We start from the raw sequence: 21,377 nt of genomic DNA on the forward strand, positions 1-21,377 counted from the left end.
TTTCAAGTTTCTTCCAAAAATCAGGTCCTGACCTAGCTGATACAGCATATATATATATATATATATATATATATATATATATATATATATATATATATATATATATATATATATATATATATTAATTAAGCAAAGCAAAACTAATTACCTTCTGGTTTCACTTCAGAGAGACAGTGAGCCCAGAGCCAACAAAAGCTGCTCAATTGCAAGTGGACATTACACTTGCTCTTGTATTGAGAATGAGCTATCAAGCCCTACCTGGGAGAGTGCGTATATAGTAAAACTCTGTTATAAAGCACTCCCTTATAAGGAAATCTTGGTTATAAGGGTCGAACTATTTACAAACCCTGTAGAAGACTTTATCACTGTGTTTCTTATACAGTTATAAAGTATCTCGGTTATATGAAAACAAAGTTTGAAGTCCCAGTGACTTTCTGATAATCGAGTTTTACTGTAATTTGTGGCTTTTACTGAAGATAATAAATCTTAAATTCAACTTTAAACCAAATTTCCTGACACCTTAATTTCAGGAGAGAGTTAACTTTGTAAATATATGAGCAAAATAATATTTTTGGCTAGTTTGGTTGTTGTTGTATTTACTCATTTAAATTAATAATGCAAATATACAGGGTAATGAATACATTAATTGCTACCGGACAGTCTCAAATAAAAATAAAATAGGAAAATAAAGTTCTAATGTGAATAAAAACTGATTTATAGTATGACTTACTATTGTTACGCTGGGTCTCCATTATTTTACTGACTTTCAGGTAACTGATGGCAAGCCTCATTATGGAGGCCTTATCCAGTGAACTGTGACCTCCGCTGTATTGTGGGATTTGGTCCGCCAGCTCAGAGAAAATCTCTGTCTCCCTGCCGCGTCGACAGCGAGCTGCATCGCGAGATTTCTCCTTCCTTTTCTCTGAATTCCTGAAAAAAATCATAAACAGCATGAAATCAACATTTCAGATAAAAATTTCATTTTTTAATTGATAATCAACAAAAGAAACATCATTATTCAAAATGGCTGTTACTGCCAGGGTTGTCCCTAAGAATTAAAATAGCAGGGGGCATTAAAAAAGTAGAAGGGGTCTGCAGGGGTTCCTCCCTTAACAGGGGGATGATGGGGAATACCAGAGTAACTGGGGGATTATGTCATTATAAGAAGGGAAATTCCCCAGCCCCCGGGTCTTAGGGACAACCCTCAACTCATGTACTGCCATTATAGAAATGAGCAAATAAAATGCTACAATCTAAAAATAATTTACAGAGGAGAACGAGTGACTGAGACTTTCAGACAGACAATTCTACAGTATTCTGGTTCAGTAATGTTCTAATTTTCATGATTAAACAAATCTTGTAATATTAAGTCAATATCAATTATAACTACCTCATTATACAATTTTTGTTGGAGTTCAGGGCAGGTAAACAGTGACTTCACACAAGTAACTGTGGGCACCTCGTCCAAATGAATGGACAAGTGGATATTTTAATTAATGTTGACACCTGATATACACAGCATCCTAATTAAAATTAATTAAAACTTCCAAAAGTAAGTTGCCAGGTGATCTGTTTGTGAAGTGCACACTTCATAGAGAACTGGTATTATTACATACTCAGGTAAACCTCCACATCTGAAGGTAAAATTAAGCAGAGTTTTTTTTTTTTTTTATCTTCGAGCTAAATTTGATTCTCTCTATGTCATCACTACTCAGTTTTTAACACAGTAGCTGGATAGACATTATTACTATTGTCTTCAATGATTCAATTCTCAATCTATGTCCATTAATAGACACAGGGTCAAGTGTCATATTCCGCTTTAAGACCACAACAGTTATCAAACAATCCAATCTACTGCCCTTATTTATACAGATTACTTCTATTTCTATAACCCATTACCACTTAAATGTGTACTTTAAGACTTTAGTTCATGAAGATGATTTAAACCTCAGATTTGAAGATCAAATTAAATCCCCAACAGTGACAAAAGCAGAAGATGGGGAATTATAAGAACTGCTACAGTAGAGAATTCACCAGGCTCATTAAAACTTAGAAGAGCTCACTTCTATCTCAATCTCCATTTTACAAAAGGAATATATATCAGTAGTGAAAAAATGAGACTGCGATCAAAAGTGAGCTCATCTAAGTGAGCCCATACTGAAAGCAAACTTGTTGCAAGCAATAATGTCATCATTTCCTTGATAAGAACTTGTTACATAGAATTTTTTGACAAAATTTTTCAAATGCAGAAGAAACAAAAATTTGCATAACTTGAGTAACTGATCTGATAGTAATATGAAATGAGGTGCATTCTGGTACAAACGCAGAATCAGAATTTGACATTACTGCATGAAATTCCAGACGTAAATCATAAAGAAGATGTTTACCTTACTGCAATAAAATAAGTCAGAGCTTAAAATTCATAATCACATTATCACCTAACACTATATATTCCTGATCATAGGCCAGTCATGTTTTAACCCCATTTTATCTGTTGCCATGGTAACAAAGGAGCCCACCCAAAAAGGAGTGATTCACTTTCTTTTTTGAAAATTAAAAAAAAAAAATCTTTAATTGTGGCACATGCAAAGGAGTTGTGAAAGTTGCACTTTGTAGCATTACGTATATTTTACGAAAGGAAATGGGGTGAAATTTAATATGGCTGCACTCATAGATTTCTTATTATCTACTCAAATGCCGGAATCAAAGCCCCCAAACTCTATGCAGAAAGATTAATTTAGAATGAAAGAAATCAAGTGTCTTTCACACAATGTTAATATAACTGCAAACTGCTTCTTAAAATAGCCAGCACCAAATTCAATAACCTATAGTCTTTCATGTGTTAAACATGTCTTTCTACGTTATAAATTTCTACATTTTTAATTGTAACATTTGAATTTTCTATAATTTCTACGTAATAAATATCTCCAAATTTCATCACTCTGTATCATTATCTTGTTAGTAACTGGGAATGCTTTCCTGGCAGCATTTTATCTATATATGAAAATAAATTTTGTAAAACTGATAAAAATTTGTATGTACAGAAAGATTACATCAATATTACAAAATTTAATGAAAATATGGCTATACATCAAAACAGTAACCAGAATTCTGTACGTTACCAAGAGGACTATTTTTTTTTTCAATTGTTCCACTTTTTCTAAGCTTTCACTAATTAATATTTCAAGATTTTTATCACCAGAGGAACAGGGAAATATTCAAACCATCCAATCAAAATCTATATGACTTTCTTTTCTAATAACATGATGATAACGATAAATAATTTACTCGTTAACAACTTCAGTTACCCTGGTAACAAAAATACTGACATAAAAAACCTCGAGAATTTCCAGATTTCATGAAAAACATAATGATTGGAAAATTAAAACAAATGAAGAAAAACAAGAGATGTTTGTGAAACACTTATGCCCCCCCCCCCCCCCCCCCCAAAAAAAAAAAATAGCTGGAATTTTTCAAAGTCCAAGGGGCATAACTCTGTCAAAAATTGCTCGATCCTACACAAAACAGAACTTGTCTTAGATATTTTTATGATAAATCTGTATGCCAAATTTGATTTCATTATGTGCAACCTCTGCAAAGAAAATGAACAGAAACTGCAAAAAATTGGAATTTTCAAAGTCCAAGGGGCATAACTCTGTCAAAAATTGCTTGATGGAATCCAAAACAGAACTTGACTTACCTATTCACATGATAAATCTGTATACCAAATTTCATTTCAGTATGTGCAACCTCTGCGAAGAAAATGAACAGAAACTGCAAATAATTGGAATTTTTCGAAGCCCAAGGGGCATAACTCTGTCATAAATTGCTCGATCATACCCAAAACAAAACTTGACCTAGATATTTACATAATAAATCTGTATACCAAATTTCATTTCCGTATGTGCAACCTCTGCAAAGAAAATGAACGGAAACTGCTGGTGGACCGACAGACAGACCGACAGACTGACAGACAGCAGCAAAGCAATATGCCCTCCCTTCTTTTGAAGGGGGGCATAAAATTTCATACAACATGTACTATACATATCATAAAAAAATTGTAATAGACAAGTATTGATTTTTAAAAGCATGATTAAAACATGAAATATAGCAGTCCAAATCAATTATAAGTGGACAGCATTGACTGGGATTGTGTCTATCCTTCCATCACAGCCTCTGTAGTAAAATTCTTTCCCAATCCTAGAATATGAATTTGGGATGCTCTGTGTTGCACACACTCCATTAACTTTTTTATAATCTTCTTTTTCCAGAGGGTTCTAATTTTCAGAATTCATAATATGATGTTTCAGTTATCCATCTTTCTTAAGACTATTCCAACATCCATCTTGTTTTTTGCCCAATCCATATCAGGGTCAAACCTTAATTCCTTCTTAAGACTGTTCCAACATCCATATCATTTTTTGCCCAATCCATCTCAGGGTTAAACCTTAATTCCCTCTTAAGACGTACTGTTCAAACATTCATCTTGTTTTTTGCCCAATTCATCTCAGGGTCAAACTTTCATTCTTAAGACTGTTCCAACATCCATCTTGTTTTTACCCAATCCATCTCAGGGTCAAACATTTCTTCTTAAGACTGTTCCAACATCCATCTTGTTTTTACCCAATCCATCTCAGGGTCAAACATTTCTTGTCCAAGTATTATACAGCTTCTCATTAAATTTTACTGAAATCTACTTAATGAATTTTGCTTTTGAAATATCTTGCATACATACAAATGAATTAATAGACAGACAAAGGTGAAGACCACGATTATCCTGCAATAAAATTAATTTTTACATCAGAACTATAAAACAAGCTATTTCCAACCCAATTTAGGCACATCTCTGCAGTTGAAACTAAGACACCATGGCGTAAATGACGTCACAATGATTTTAGAATGTCAGAATACATGCACAAGACTTTATTAGGGCATTGACCGAATAAAGCTTTGGTTTATTAGGTTACCTTTATGCAAGGGGTATTTGCAGGATAAATTATTATATATGCCATTGGGTATTTAAAATACAAATCAACTGAGAACAATAAAAAATCACTTTTAAGTTGAATTCATACATGTGCAAGAAATATCCTATAATTCTTTGATTTTTATTTGTGAATCAACTGGACAATTCTTTGTCAACCTCCTCTCTCCATATGTGTGTGTGTGTTTCAGAAAATTTTGCATTTTTACTATGCAATTGTTTTATAATGCACTTTACAATCTACACTAATTGCTGTATCTATTTAAAAGTATGACTAACTTTGATTGCAACATTTCAGTCTAAGAGTTTAATCAAGAATAAAATATTTCACCATTATAGACGTTAATTAGAATGAAATATATATCTCTTAGTCATAGTAGACCGGTAATGAAGAACGGAACTTTTTCTGAGGGACATAATTAGGAAAGGAATATTTCTGTGAGTTAATCATTTTAATTAACAGCGTAATCCACATATCTTCTGATTTGACCCTGCTCCACAATGGAATTGTGTCCACATATAACACAGAGAAAAAAATAAGTAGGTCAATTCTGTTTTCCAGACTTCACAAATTAACTCATTCTGAAGTCTGGCCCAATTTTTCACAACAATTCAGGAATCTATTGTGTCTGATGTACTTGTGGAATAATATTACTTTTCAAAAATTTCCACATCTGACACTGAGTACCAAGGTGGCTGGATTTAATTACAATCCAACAAAGTCTTATACATCCTTAGAGTGACATAACACATTAAAATTCCACAGTATAATGGACATGATATTAAAGATTCTTACAGGAACTCAACCCTGCTATATATCCACAAAAAAGAAACATAACCCACCAACTCCTACTACATCATCACATTTACATGTTCATCTAGTCCAAACTGGTACCTGATTTTCATAAATTATTTACAATAATTCAGTTTTCTCATCAATACTTAATCAATACACATAATTATTCAAATTAGACTTCACAAAATTCTTTAAAGAGTCAAAAGACTAATTAATTCACAACAACAAAATTAATACATGAGAGCCAAGAAATACTTAAATTTATGAGAAAATTCAAAATTCTTCAGAAATTTACTTTGAAAATCAAAAAAAAAAAAAAAAAAAAAAAAAAAAAAAAAAAAAAAAAAAGAAAGAAAGAAAGAAATTTTGAAATTACAAAATTTGAAATTCTCAAAAGTTCTCTTGGAATTTGTATTGCTTATTTACTTACTTGTATGGCATTTTTGAGAAAATAAAGTTCCACACAAAACAGAAAAAATGTTTTAATTCAATCCAGACCTCCGAGAGACTTTATACATATGAAGTAATTTACACCCGCGGCACAAGAAAGATCAGCTGACTTTATGCCGTAGTCTGTATTGGCTATCAGTGTTTTGATCTCCAATATTAAAGGCTAATTAGCAGTGCTAACACAATCTACTACTCATTTGACATTTCGCATTGCAATCATTTCCCTGACTTTCTCAGATTAATAAGACATTTTCAGTGACTTGTAAAGGATTCTAACCCAGGTAACTTCTGATCAAGCGGTATTAGCAGGTGCCTTTCAATAATTCTGGGAAAATTACCTATCTCTGGGTTTCTACACATTAACTATAATTCACCTGGGGGTTTTTTTTGTGTGTTTTTTAAAATTCAAATAGCCATTTTATAAGCTCTTTGTAATCCTATGTTTAAAATTAACTCTTTGAATAACAGCAATTTTCTATTTTGTTTATTGATCCATTTAATACTGCCAGGTATAAAGAAGCAAAGGAAAAATCATCACATTCACTGAATCCCTTAATTTGACAGAACTGTTTATGAATGTTCATACAATTCGGAGGGAGGGGGAAGAAATTATCTACCTCTAAAGACAAATAGCTACTGCTAATAAACAGACCAACATGGTTTACACGACAATGTCCATTCCCCCTCCCCCCCCCTCCCCCCCCCCCTTTCCACTCTCTTATTACATGTATAACAATTGTTTCCACTAAAGTAATGTCTGAAGATGTCAAATCACACACAAAAAAAAATGCATTAATTTTAATACAGTATCATTTAAATTACTGATAGATATAAAAGATGCATTCACACATAATATTATATTAACCAATTTCAATGATTCCACATAAGAACAATGGGTAATTTATTTGCATATATAGTTTGACTGGGAAACATATACAGTGAAAATTGTCTAATCCGGATGTTGTGTATTCCGAAATCTTGCCTACATACGGTGTTAACTTTAAGTCTCTTTCAGTAAATTCAATTGTTAAAAATGTTGTCTAATCCGTAATGTTGTCTAATCCGGCCAATTTCTATGGAACCAGTGTTGTACGGATTAGACAAGTTTTACTGTATTTAATGAACTGATTAAAATATAGTCACATTGCTTCATTTAAAAGAACTTGCTTGTAGGTGTTTATTATTCAAAAGTTTACATTTTCTCTCATGATGTAAAAGAAACATTTAAATAACAATATATGACAATAATATCGTCATTCTCTGACATTTCAACACCTGAAACAAATGGGTTTTCGCCAATTAGAGGTAGGGACATCTGAAAATATTCTTCTCTATTATAGACTTTATACTCTCGTTAGGAGACCAAAGCACATCATACAAAACTACAGGTGGCAGCCGCCTCCCACTGTTGCCATATTTACATGTTTAATGAATCGTTTTTCTGGGCCAAGTTACTAATATACATTTCTTTAATGTGCATTCTTGTTCTCCAAAAAATAATCTGTTTACTTGTTTATATAGAACACTAATACTTTAAAATGTCATCAGCAATACTTTCCAGTCAAAAATCAATATCAATGGGATGCTTTGGTAATGTGTGGATCGAATCAAACATGAATGTCTTAAATACTCAGATATATTTACAGTTTATGAATTAATAATTGAACTTTTTTTCCAGAATCTTTTCCCATGATTAGGCAACTGACCTCTTTAGGCTCTATAGCTACCAAGCCTTTTTTTGGAACAAATAAAAAAAACATGAACAATAAAAAAAATTTTATCAATCATTAAATATCAATCTTTGAGGGGGACTAATTATTTTTATTTATTGCCAAAAAAACAATGTTGTAAATCAAAGCATATTTAGTCCTTGGCCTGGGGAGTGTTTGGTCTACCTTTAATGCGCTCTTCTGAATCAGTCTGTGGTATTGTCTCGTCTGGGAATATTTTTTGGCAGCATTTTGGGGGTCCTGATCTGTTTTTTTATGTCCTGCCCGAGACTGGTACCCATTGTTCTAAATCAGCGTCTATGTCCTATTGATTACATGCATTTGCTGAGAGAGATTATTTCTACATAAGATTTTGTTCTAGTATCGTTCAGGACGATTCATAAAATCATGATCGAACATTTCTACACAACAACCTTGATTTCAAGGCCAGTCATCCAACCAAAGGCAAAAACAAGTGGGCTGCAACACAATAAAGGTCAAATAAACATCACAGATGCACTTGTTTGCACATTAATAAACAACATTCTTGACCGTAATTCAGTCATGCAGAACTGTCTCATTAAAAATATACTGACAAATGGGAAAACAAGCTGAAAATAACATCCTCATTTGTTCATGCCTTAAAAATGGAAATTTTCTCCATAGGAACAAACAATGTGTTATTTATAAATGCAGATGGAATTCACTTCTGTTTACACATACAATATAATAAATACTGTGTCTACTTGTCGTCACAATAGGAAGTTTTTCTTCATCTCCCTCAATTTAAAAGGACTTGTGCCCATGACATTTAGTACAATATTAGTATTTAGGACTTGCTATACCAGTACATAACGTCCCGTCATTGGTTATTTATCAAAATGTGTTGTCAAACTAAAAGGTGTGCTGTGGGACTGAATTTTTCTAATATCTACTTTTCAAGCATTCCTCAGTTTACAATTAACATGGTGAATCAGTATAAAACATCTTTTATTAACCTAAGAATCAGTCTAATTAAAATTACTCATGGTTAAGAAGTGGAAGGGGGGACCCTCCCTTTCCCAGGAAAGATTCCTTAAGATAGACCCTCGGGGTTGTCCCTAAGACCCGGGGGCCGGGGAATTTCTCCACCTATAATGATGTAATTCCCTGGTTATTTTGGTTTTCCCCCTAAACTCTCCATTAGGAGAGGAACCCCAGACCACCCTCTACTTTTTAAATGTCCCCTTCTATTTCAATTCTTAAGGACAACCCTGCACCCAAAACAGCTAATCTTACCCTATATACTTGCCTATAAGATGATTCCCTTATAATAGTCAGTTGTATTTTTTCAGATGACATGGAGAAATTTGCCACTGACCCACTTATAAGTTGGTATGGTAATTTGCTAGAATCTGTTCCCAATTTTAGATTTGTATTCTTAGACTACTGTATTCATCTGTGTTTCAATGTATGGTATTGCGTATGACATCAATATTAAATTTTTGATCATTTAATATTATTAACATGATTTAGTTAATAATCTAAACATGAACAAGTCATTAAAATCTATATTAAGCACTTTTATGTATATGTTAACCCTAGATCTTCTTTTTTGCATCAGATTTAAGTTCTGACTTTTATAAACAATTATAGATCTTTGGAGTTGTCTCAAAATAACTTTTAAATTTTCTCTTCCAAAAATAAAAAAAACTTATTTTACTAGGACTCGCTTGTAAGTCGAACCTAGAGTTTGTACCAAAATTTTCCTCCCAAAGATCCGACTAACAGGCAAGAATATATATATATATATATATATATATATATATATATATATATATATATATATATATATATATATATAGGATTGTACAAGTCCAAATTCATATGACAGATTTAGGATTGAGCAATAACAGTTCCTATAACAAGAAACATACTGCTGACTCAGATGTTATGTCAAGACCAGTCTTAGTACCCATGCAGTGATATTTTTCTGCCGAAAGATAAGTGTCTGGTACCATATTATGAATCTGATTAAAATCTTGTAGAACTATAGAGGTGATAGTGGCATATTATATGTAGAGGAAGAGGGAAGCTTTGGAGGCATAAATAGAGGATGGAAATCTGTATGTGCTTGGAATCGGGATGGTAACAAATTTGACATGTATATATTCATATCACTGATTAACTTTTTTCCCCACAAATGTCTTATGTCTTGAAAAGAATTTATTCAGATAACACCTTTTTAAGATAAATTCCACGAGAAAAAAAATTGAAAGAGTACATAAGCATTATCAGATTTTCCTTATCATGCTCATGTTATCATGATGTACTAGCTAACACTCTAACAGTTCAAGAAGTTACCAACTTTTGAAATTTATGCAATGTGTTGCATCATTATGTAATTTATAGACTTTTTTTCTTTTTACAATCATTTATTTACCTATTACCTGTGTGGAGAAATGTTTCCAAATTCATCCCAAAATCTAGGGAACACTGACTCACAGATCGAAACTAAGACATAACCTGACAGTGTGTATAACATACCCTACCGTCCTATATACATGTATAACTCGATATTCTACCATTCACAAAATATATGTGACAGATTGAACTTATTTGACAAAACAGTGAGCTGAGGCCAAACAAAAAAATATGTGTGGTTCCGGTTACACCTCCAAAAAAATTAGGGTAGGTAGGTAGGGATTTTTTTTTTTTTTTAACAAAATGATTTTCTTAATTTTCTAAATAATACCTATTACTGCTTTGCAAATGACATTTAGATGTGGTGTGACAATATACACTGTACTAGTCAATATTGGTAGGAGACACGGTCACACCTACGTGCTAGCTTGCTTTGGATTTAACACTATTAAACACCTGCACTATGTTGTGCAAGGAAGCCATCATTGCTAAAACGTAAACCAGAGCCATTGATGGAAATCGGGGAAAATTCCGGAAAAAATATGAAAATTGCCCAAAAAAAGTTTAGGGTCGGGGGTATAAAATAGGGACGGTCGGGTAACCGGAACCACACCTATTTTTTTATTTGGCCTGAGCAATCTTTTATATTTTTCTTGAAAAAAAAGGTCTCGAGTCTCCTTATTTTGGATTCTACTGTAAACAAAATTTTATCTGCTATGCCTTGGTGTCTACCCCTGCTATGCTGCCACTGAAAGCTGTGGATAATTTCCTGGTTGTTCAGAACAGACAGACAGACAGACAGACAGCTAGACAAGGATGCACATAAGACCTTCTTTAGACTCTAGGCCTGAACTCCATAAACTGAAAATAGACTTTAGGTCAAAATTTTGACTCTGAATTTTTTATATATGTGGACTTTAAAAATATCAGGCATGTACAAAATTTAAAATACAAATGCATGACGAAGATTTTGTTTGATAATGAAGATTATCTCAAAAGTTATATCAACTTGAAATTTTGACTAAAGTCTGTTCTCAGCTTATGGCCTGGAGGCCAAACTGACCTTAATATTAAATAAAAAATCAATTTTCACCACAGACCATTCTAAATAAATGATATACATGCCAATAAAGAAAATTATGCTTAAGGTTCATTACCACTCTGATAAGAGAGATAACTCTTAATGAAATGAATGTCTGTTACTCCTTTATAAAGTCAAGTAAAATGTCTTTTTTGTCCAAATTTGCCCCACAAACCAAGTTAAAATTGTTTGCATTTAACTTACAAAATACATTTCTTTTGGAAAATCATAAGCTTTAAAGCAAGATTTTATATGAGTGAACAGAGGGTTTGTGAACCTTAAAATTTATACAAAATCTGAAGAGTGATGACGCAACCAAGGACGTGGACAAAACTAAATGGTAATTACGATTATATGCACACATGCATGTATCAGGTCTCTTGGTATACACACGTTTAATATCGTACTTCTACAACTCATATTTCTCCTTCTTTTTTTCAATCTTATTATATAAAATATAAAAGAGCTTCACATCTGTCATTGAATTTAAATTTTAAAATGAAATCCTGGCTACTGTCAATTATCTTCTACACACTACTGGGTATCAAGTAATTTAAACCTTTTTTTTCCTCTGGCCTCTCTTTTGTATAATTATTCTACATATTAAACCATACTTTATGAATAGCAATTGGTAGGCTGGCTTACAGTATAAAATATCAGGACATTTATATATGAAGCCACAGCTTCTCTGCAGCAGGGCAAGATGAGACAACCAAAGTCGGGAGAATTTCCATTTATAAACAAATTGACTTCCCTCGTGTTTGACGGCCATTAAGGATGTCAACGGACAGAAACCTCTTGCTTTAAGATTAAGCGCCCTGGTCCAATCATAGAGATGACACATCTATAACAGATATGGACCATAGATAAAACTGTGTGTAACATTACGGGAGCCAGCAGCTTCGTTAAGGGCTTTCAAGTAATTAATAGATATTTTAATGTAACATTCACCTGAAAAATCAATTAGGAAACTTCAGTGGACGAGATGGATTGTACACTGATCAATTAAATAAATGGGACCTGTCACCTGCCCATCAGGGATGGATTCTCAACATCAAATAAAACCTGCAGGGTATACCTTAATATATATACATGGGTAAAAATAATAGACTCAAATTTGATTCTTAAATGTCGTCTTTTAGCTCTCAGCCTCAATTCCAAAATTTCGAAATAGATACCGTTAACTTTCATCTTCACAAGACAAGTGTTTTTCAAGTTTTTGATCCAACGGTTAAATCCATCGGATGAGACATTCAGTGGTTCCCAGTGTCAAGGATTACAACCCCCTTGGCATGCAAAAGATCATTTCTCTGCAGGCTTTGGAAAAAAAATAGGCTCAATGGGGGGCTCCAGAGAAACCCAAAAACTTTCAAAACTGGCCACAGAATGTAAATTTTAACCACCAATATATGCCTGAAATATTGCCAACTCAGCATTACAAAATAATAACAATCAATCATTTCTGAAAAAGGGTTTGTGGGAAACATACTGGATCAAAAACCCCTGGCTTACAAACAGTACAAAGATGGGTAAATTTATCAAAATGTATATTTCTGTTTTGTTGCTGCACGATGCCTTTCCAAAATTTTACCATCAATTTTTTTTTTGAAAAATATAAAAGGGATATATCTTAAGGACCATAATATTAAATATTATATCAAATATGCACAAGAAATTCTAAGGATACAGGCTTCATCATGAAACTTAGATGTAGGTCAAGAGAAACACAGTTCCTTTTATTTCAGCGACAAAAAACAAAGTGCTGGTGATAGACTTTAATGGTAACTTGCTCTAAAAAGAGGTCACTAATACTCTAAACATAAATTCACTGGCTTTGTTCAGACCACCAGCATGTAATATGGAAAAAGATTAATGGTCAGTTTGTACATCTTTTAATCACATTCATAAACGTATTTACCCTATGAATAATAATTACTCTCATTTTTTTTCTCAAATTACAGTTGAGTAGGAATAATTCAAGTCCCTGGCATTGTTTTTTAGAATCTTGTAGATGTAATTTTAGTGTTGAAATGACAATACAAAGTGAGAGCAGAGGAAACATGGAACCTCTTAAAAAATCAGAGGTGGGATCAGGTGTCATGGAGGAGTAAGCATCCCCTGGCAACTGATCATACCAACTGTATGCTCAGAAACTTAGATTTTTCAAGCATACATATGTATCATAATCTACCTTGTCTCTACTACCAATATTGGGCATATCAACATGATCAATAAAGATAATATGTCAGGTCAGTTGTTCTTCCTTTGCCAGGATGGTCCCTTGGGAACCATCTAAAGAGCATGGGAAACAAGGGAAATAATTCTCTTTTTGTTCCAAAAATGATGAAAAATGATCACAGTTAGAATTAAAGTAAGGCCAACATTTTTTTATTAAATGATTTATGGGAATTTTTTTGAAAAATTGGGTCGGGGGGGATAAATAAAAATAAAAATAAAATTGGAAAAAGTGTCTGATTTTTTTATTTTCATTTATTCGATAAAAATTGCCATATATATGGTGTGGAGCTTAAAATATGATAACTGCAACACAAAAATTAAAGTAGACTGTTAAGTCCTTATGAGAAATGGGGGAAATCTAAGGAATTTCTTCATGTTCTTATCAAAATATTAATCATGACCACAGCAAGATCACCAAAGAAAAAAGTTTATAATGAGATTGAGAACCTCACTTTTCTCAAAGAACTGAAAAAATCATGAACCAACAAATCAAAAATGGAAAATATTGTTATAAAGTGAATCTGAATATAATATAAAACCCAGAATCAAGAATTCGTCCTGTATTTTACAATACAGCATATGTTTATGCATATTAACAAACATCTGAAAGCTTGACAGTATTAACACATTAAATACCCTTTTGTTTGCAGTGTCTGTTTATATCTATTCTACAACTATTTAACTTATTAATTTCTAGTCTGTACAGTGCTGCATACGATCGTTTTAAAATGTTACAAGTTTGAAAACGTTTTTTTGATATACATGCAAATTAGATACGTCACATTTTATTCTTCACAAATTTTGAACGTATATCTTTAATTTCCATTCTTTTATCACGTTTGCCAAAGGTATCAAAATTGTAAGAGAACTACTGTATACGGTACCCAAAGCAAAAGTGACAGTCTTGTCAACGTATCCTCTGATAAAATTAGGCTGATCATTTCTTTTTAACTGCAACTTAACTTCGTCATCGGACATACTCCAATTGATTTTCCTGTTAGCTATGGTTGACTTGGAAAAACTTTCGTGTACAAGGACAAATTATTCTCAACTCTTGTAAAAATTGACATTTCTGCATCCATGTTGTCACGTTTATACACTTCCGAAACAATTGATAACAGACGTAAATTGATTGGATGATGATAATGGCTTTCAATAAAGCAGCCAATCAGAATTGCCGACTTATTTGCACATAATTTTATTTTCTTAGTGCACTTGCATTGACGATCGGCGGGAAATTTAAAAAAAAAATCAACAACAGGGACTTTTATTTTTATTTTGTTTTAGCCAGAATCGCAGTCAGTGCTCCCGTAAATCATTTAATAAAAAAATGTTGGCCTAAAGTACAGATATACAGATACATGTATATATAATAAATCTTATAACACATAAAATGATCAAAGTTTGCACTCTTCTTGACTTTAATTATGTACTTAATCATGTTTTAATAGGTTTGGAAGGAGGGTGCATTTCTCTATAATTGTAATAAACATGATTAGATATATAAAATCTGAAGGCTAAGAACTGGATTAGTGGTGTGTTTGACATCCTGTATTTTGAAATTACATATCAAGCAAAATCCACCTATAAAACCAGTTCAGTTACTGTAAATTATATTTTTCTACAAGAAGTTTATTTTTCACATAATTACCTGAGACCGTCTTCAACATGTTCCAGGGGTCTACTTGCAATTTCATTCTCGCATATATGATCATGAAATGTTATATAAAAGAACCAGAATTTGTGAAAATTTTGTGAAACCACATGGTCTCCAGGTACAACAGATTATGGTAACGATCACCCAATGTACGTGGGACAAAACTATGGTACGAACGAACCCCAATGAACAGAAATGTGGTACTATCCATGTGGAAAGGAATGTTCAGTGGCCTCAATAACTCTGCCTGTATCTCTTAAGGTCAGAGTACCGAGATTAGCATGCACACAAACACCACTGAACCCGGAGCAAAGGTATATTGACCTGAAAGCCCAGTTAAAGAATTTAAATACTGATTAAAATACTTTTGTTTACATATACAGTTAAAAGGAAAAAGGCTAGAATTCACACACACACCCCAACAACTAACTACCTCTCCTGTTCTAGCCATGTATAGTAACAAAATGACCAAAGATTTGCTGCCATCTGTGGTCGCCAACTTTGCATGGCCAATCCCTTTGTGGCCTTAATATACCTTGAATTTTTATCCACATTTTTATGTGGACATGAAAATTGCCCTATTTAGGCACTAATAGCTAGGAAAAACTGTCATAAAAAGTTACCAGAAAATAATCCTTGTCCAATAACTGCTGAAACTATCCAATATGCAACAGCTAGTGCTCCCTTTTGATCTCCCTCTGTATACCCAAATACACAAACCAAGACTTATCTGGGGCATAGAGAACAAGGTTCACTTTGGGCCTTTTTAGGCCCTGTGAATTTTTGAAAAACTGAAACTGCTTAGTTTTAGTTGACAATGCATTAAATTTCATTTAGACATATGGCGATTGCAAATCTACCAAAAATGACGTAATTTTCTGGCTAGTCAATGCATTATGACGTCATGAAGTGCGTCATTTTCCTCATATCCTGAACAATTCTACAAAAACAGCCAATTTTTAAAGCTATTTTTCGATATTTAATATAGAGTGCAATCTCTGATCTAAAATATGCAATTATTTACTGATGGAACCGTTTCTAAGGATTACAAAACATGTTTTATTTTTTAGATCAGAGGGTGCGCTCATATTATTTTTCTTCTCTGAAAGTACTTGAATATACCTGTTTTCCTTAAAATTCAAGAACATTGCAATTCCATAAAGCTTGTTTTCCAAGACCTGGACTTTAAGGCGAAAAATTTTAATATAGGAAATGAAATCACTAAGTCTCTACTTTATCTTGATGTTTAAAATTGAACATAAGGTGTTTGTCAATAAATTGGTATTCTACAGGGCCATTTTATGCATAAAGTGAACCTAGCTCTTTGACTAGATAGAATGTTCTATCGTTAAAATGATAAATGTCCTCCGGACCTGGTTTGTGGTGAGGGCCTGTCCAGAGACACAGTTAGATTATTCTAACTAAAATTTGACCGACATCAAAGTTCAACATTATCTTTAGATTTTTTTTCTCTTTCCAAATAGATTACAGTATTACTTTCAACAAACTGTTGAATGTGGCCTGATTTGCTGTTTTTCTCAACTGACATTTATAAAAAATTTAGGTCAGCCATATGATGTATCAGGGTTGACCTCAATTCATGTTAAAGTGCTGGATGTTTTTGATAGGTTAACTATTCATAGCAAATTTATTAAAAATGAAACTTTTAATTTAAAGGCATAAATCTCTTTATTACATTGATTATAAATCATTTAAATGCCTGAACTTGCAATAGATACTTGTACAGGGTCTGCTAAATACAAATTTTACAAAAAAAATCATCACTGTTTATCTGGATTTACCAAAGGAGGATAACAAATTCTAAATAAAACTTCGATTCCTTGTGCTTTTTATTTGAAAAAGGGGGGCATCAATCGTGTAGCAATGTCCATCCAAAACTCAATAGTACTGCAATATATACAGATATACACACGTTTGGTCTTTCTTGCTCCATCCATGTACAGATTTGGTCAATTTTGTGATTGACGAATTATTCTTATATTGGGAATCAACTGAATCAAAATATATAATCAGATCTGCTACAGCAAAAACAACCCCCACAAATCACTGCTTATCAAGAAAAAAAAATTTGACACAATCACACATGGTCGATCAGATGTGAACAACATTCGCCTCTTCACGATTTTCTAAAGCATCCCAACTCAAAATACACTAAGGTAAAACAAAGAAATGTCTCCTTTACCTTCTTTTTGATGACGAGCTCATCTGGAAATATTAAATCCTCTTTGTTCTCTTGATATATTCACAAAATGTCTGAAAAATATTTACCAGTTTCTATTTTATGCACTTCCTGTGGATGAAACCGGATATAGTTCAAGCGCCACAACTCGTGTTTTCTCAATGGTTCGAGACATCGTGACCTTAACCTTGTGTACAGCTCGAAATCATAAATATTGCATATTATAACAAAGTAAATAACATTCTGTATTTTTGTTTATTTATTGGTATTGTAATCTGCATCAACATCACGATCCATTGAACTTGAAATGACCATGATGACATAGAGAATGATTGGCCCAGACAGATTTGTTCCGTCCCATTTACTTAACCCTAGAGTTCAAATGAGGCCAAATTTCATTGATAGAGCACACGGCGATGAAAGAAAAATTTGATTTATGTTGTGATACCCCTGTTTTTTTGAAAATAAAGTGGGACGTATTGCAAACTCCTATCTGAAACTGTTATTAAATCCGCGCCTGTTTTTATCAAAGGAAAAAAAAAACTCAAAATGTATCGGAAAATTTGGTGCTTCCAAGGACCTATATACTAAAAAGTACCTATAGGTCCCTAGTGCTTCTAAAGATGCAAATATTTATTTTATACTCATTGGCTATATTACTGAATGAAAATTTAGATGCCTTTTAGTTTGCACAGTTTCTTTTATTATATAATCATATATAGCACATTTTACTCATTACTTTTTTTTGGGGGGGGGGGAGGGGGAGGGGGGATTAATAGCAATATAAAATGGCTTTTATTTTTAATTTCATTAAGCCTGCTAGCATTTCATTATTTGACTCGGTTACCTGGAGATTTTTAACCCCTGGCCTAAATGTATTCCCTGGAGAAAAGAAAAGTTATTTTGGAAACAGGGGTTTAGCTTGCACGTATGTCAATGATGGAGTATTTTCCTTGTATATACTTGTACATATATATAAAGGGAGAGATTTTGTAGTGGAGTTGTGAAAAGTTTTGACCATTTCTTTCGTTTGTTTTTGATGATTTGGGTTATTACCATCAATAAATTGTGATATGGAATCACCTAAATTATCCACTTTCTTTTTATGACATTTGTATCGGCAATCATGTATGTATCAATACTAACCACAGATGAAATAAAACCCAATATGTACATGTACAAGTCATAAACTCCATCATTTCTGGATAGCGAGTTGTCTATCTATGATATGGGTATGGTTTTTCAGAAAATTTATCTTTAATTAAGGTTAATTCGTCCTCTCATGTTATAATTTCTCACACAGTTTTTTTTTTCTTTCATTAGTGGTTACTTCAGTAAATCTTTTTCCAAGTTCAAGGAGGATAATAACCTATCTGAAGTAATCATCAGGTATTTTCCCTTGTCAGTATCGTGATCATATATCTTTTCACGTGTTCTACATCACTATATAAATAATTGTTTGTATTATTTTATTAAATGTAATTTTACAAGCATTATTTAAAAATAATTGATTTTATATTATTATTACTGTAAATTTTAGAAGACCAAGAAGAAGAAGTTTAATTCATTTAATGGGTCATCCTGTTTCTTCAACTCTCTAATAATGTAACTTTCTTCTTACTTAATATGATCCTTTATCGTCAGTGAACTATAAATTCTGTTAATTGCGCTATGAGCACAATAAATTTAATTACTCATGACTTTCATTAGGGCATACATTTCGAAACCTTGAAAAATAGGCATGAGAACTTCAAGATTGATTTAAAATTAATGATAACGACTGAATTACTGCACAGAGTGACAGAATGATTTAACAACGCGGAAGGGAAAGAAATGCATACATGTATCAATCGACCATCCTCTATCGCTTGTTTACAACAAGTCACGTTCAAATGCGCACTTACTAAGAGTTAAATTTGTACTGATTGAAGACTCATTAAAGTGTAGAATAATTTTTAAAAAAGTAAAATATTTTTTGTCCGAAGCATTTCCACACTGTTTTGAATTTGTAATATTAATTTTTTTAAGTTGATCAACTGAGTCATTATAAATAATGACCCTTTGTGCCTTTTTTTATGCTTTCGGGCGTATATATGAACACTATACAAAGTTTGAATTAGGATTGAATATTTAAACAAAGTAATATACATACACACCCTCAAAGTGAGAATTGAATGGAAACAAGATTTCGAATTAAATTGATACACGTACCTCCTGCGATTGTCTTATTAAAAAAAAATAAACTAAAAAGCCCTGTGGGATGAATTTTGCAAATTGCTCGCGATTTGTTTTAGCAAGTTAGATGACCCACAGACAAGTAAAAAAAGAGAAGAATTGAAAAAAAACATAATTCGCGGGAGTGTAAATCCCCCCCCCCTTTAATTTCATTTTGACTATGACAGTTTGACTCTGGAATCATCCTCCCACAATGCATGCATCTCTGTACATAGCATATGTTAGACTAAAATGTCACATGATACCCTTTTCAAAATAGGAAAGCATTTTTATTGAGAAGGTCACAGTCTTGACCTTGACCTTTGGTCTTATCACTGTCAAAAGTATAGGCTTATATCCGGACCTTGTCATCTACTACCTTCATGACAAGTTTGAGACTGAAAAGAGAATTAGAAATACAGAGGATATTCAATGTTTTGTAGTTGGATATGGCATTTATTTCACGAGTGGGGCAGGATTTTTTGTTTATTTGTTTGTTTGTTTCAGAATTCTTTAACGTCCCTCTTGAGAATTTTTCACTCATATGGAGACGCCACCACTTGCCGGTAGAGAGCTGCAAATGTTGACCTATACTCGGCACTCATGGCCATTGAGCAGTGAAGGATCTTTAAATTTCGTGCCAACACCTACTGCGACACGGGACCTCGGTTTATACGGTCTCATCCGAAGGACCGGTCTCAACGTCCCACAGTGGGATTCGAACTCGGATCAACTCCTTACGCCGCGACTCTAGAGCGAACGCTCTAACCACTGCGCCACGCGGACGACCAGGATTTTTTGATATTTTCACGAGTGCGAAGCACGAATAAATATTAAAAAAAAATCTCGAGTGAAATAAAAATTCCATATCCAACTACAAAGTGTTGAATTTTTTGTTTGATTTACCTTTTCCTTGTCGTAGGCTTTGGCGTCGCAGTTGAGCGGTTGGAACCTCATAGCGTAGCGATATTGTGAGATTGAAAACATTGTAACATGGATTTTAACAACATATTTGGGAAGAAATTGACAGTTTTAGTCTCCATCAAGATGGTCTAGAGGCCAGAAATTATTTTTACTTCTTTGATATCCTTTCACACTGACAGTATACATGTACCACTTTATATCCTTTCACAGTGTGACAGGATATCACTTATTACCGAATTACATTGTTGAAAATGTAATAAAGTAGTATACAAACCTTGACCATAACATAATTACAAACTTTCCTCTAGTGAGTAGTGAACATAGATCAAATGGTAATCTACAAATTGTGACTAAAATTGGTAAGAAGATAATAAATTCTATCTTGACTTTTAACCTTTTGACCTAAAAATGAATAATTAAGTCTTGTACTCCTGATCATAGAATCCATGCAGGAATGGTCAACGCCGCATATTTAAGTCCACATCATGGTAACTTTGACCTTGAACTTTGTCCTCTTGTCACTAGTTGTGATCCTCTGGTCATTCATAGTACATTGTACAAGATGATACCGTAATTTAGACCTTGACCTTTGAAACTCAAATAAATAGGCTTGTATCCATTTTCACCTACAACTGATATGCCGGCTAAGTAAAAAAAAAAATGTATGTCCCTGTATGCTACCCGGCCAAATCATTGTTAGGGACGCACTAACTCACGGACA

The 21,377-nt window shown here is 33.1% G+C and overlaps 1 protein-coding gene across 2 annotated transcripts in view; it reads right to left on the reverse strand.

Moving 5' to 3' along the window:
- LOC133177579 (hypoxia-inducible factor 1-alpha-like) overlaps positions 1–17,694 on the reverse strand; it is a 33,066-nt gene extending 15,372 nt beyond the window's left edge. Inside the window, exons 1-2 of one of the 2 annotated variants that reach the window (XM_061312549.1) lie at positions 17,522–17,694; positions 731–930 (exon numbers count right to left, since the gene is read on the reverse strand). In XM_061312549.1, coding sequence (XP_061168533.1) covers positions 731–930; positions 17,522–17,544 — 223 coding nt within the window. In that variant the 5' untranslated portion in view covers positions 17,545–17,694. Of the gene's footprint in view, positions 1–730; positions 931–6,210; positions 6,320–17,521 lie in introns of those variants that run through there. The other variant, XM_061312556.1, reaches the window with a different exon arrangement.
- Positions 17,695–21,377: the final 3,683 nt, after the last annotated feature.

Source organism: Saccostrea echinata, unplaced genomic scaffold (genome assembly GCF_033153115.1).
Source record: "Saccostrea echinata isolate AGI-Se365-2 ecotype Australia unplaced genomic scaffold, CSIRO_AGI_Sech_v1 ptg000002l, whole genome shotgun sequence".
NCBI lineage: Eukaryota > Metazoa > Mollusca > Bivalvia > Ostreida > Ostreidae > Saccostrea > Saccostrea echinata.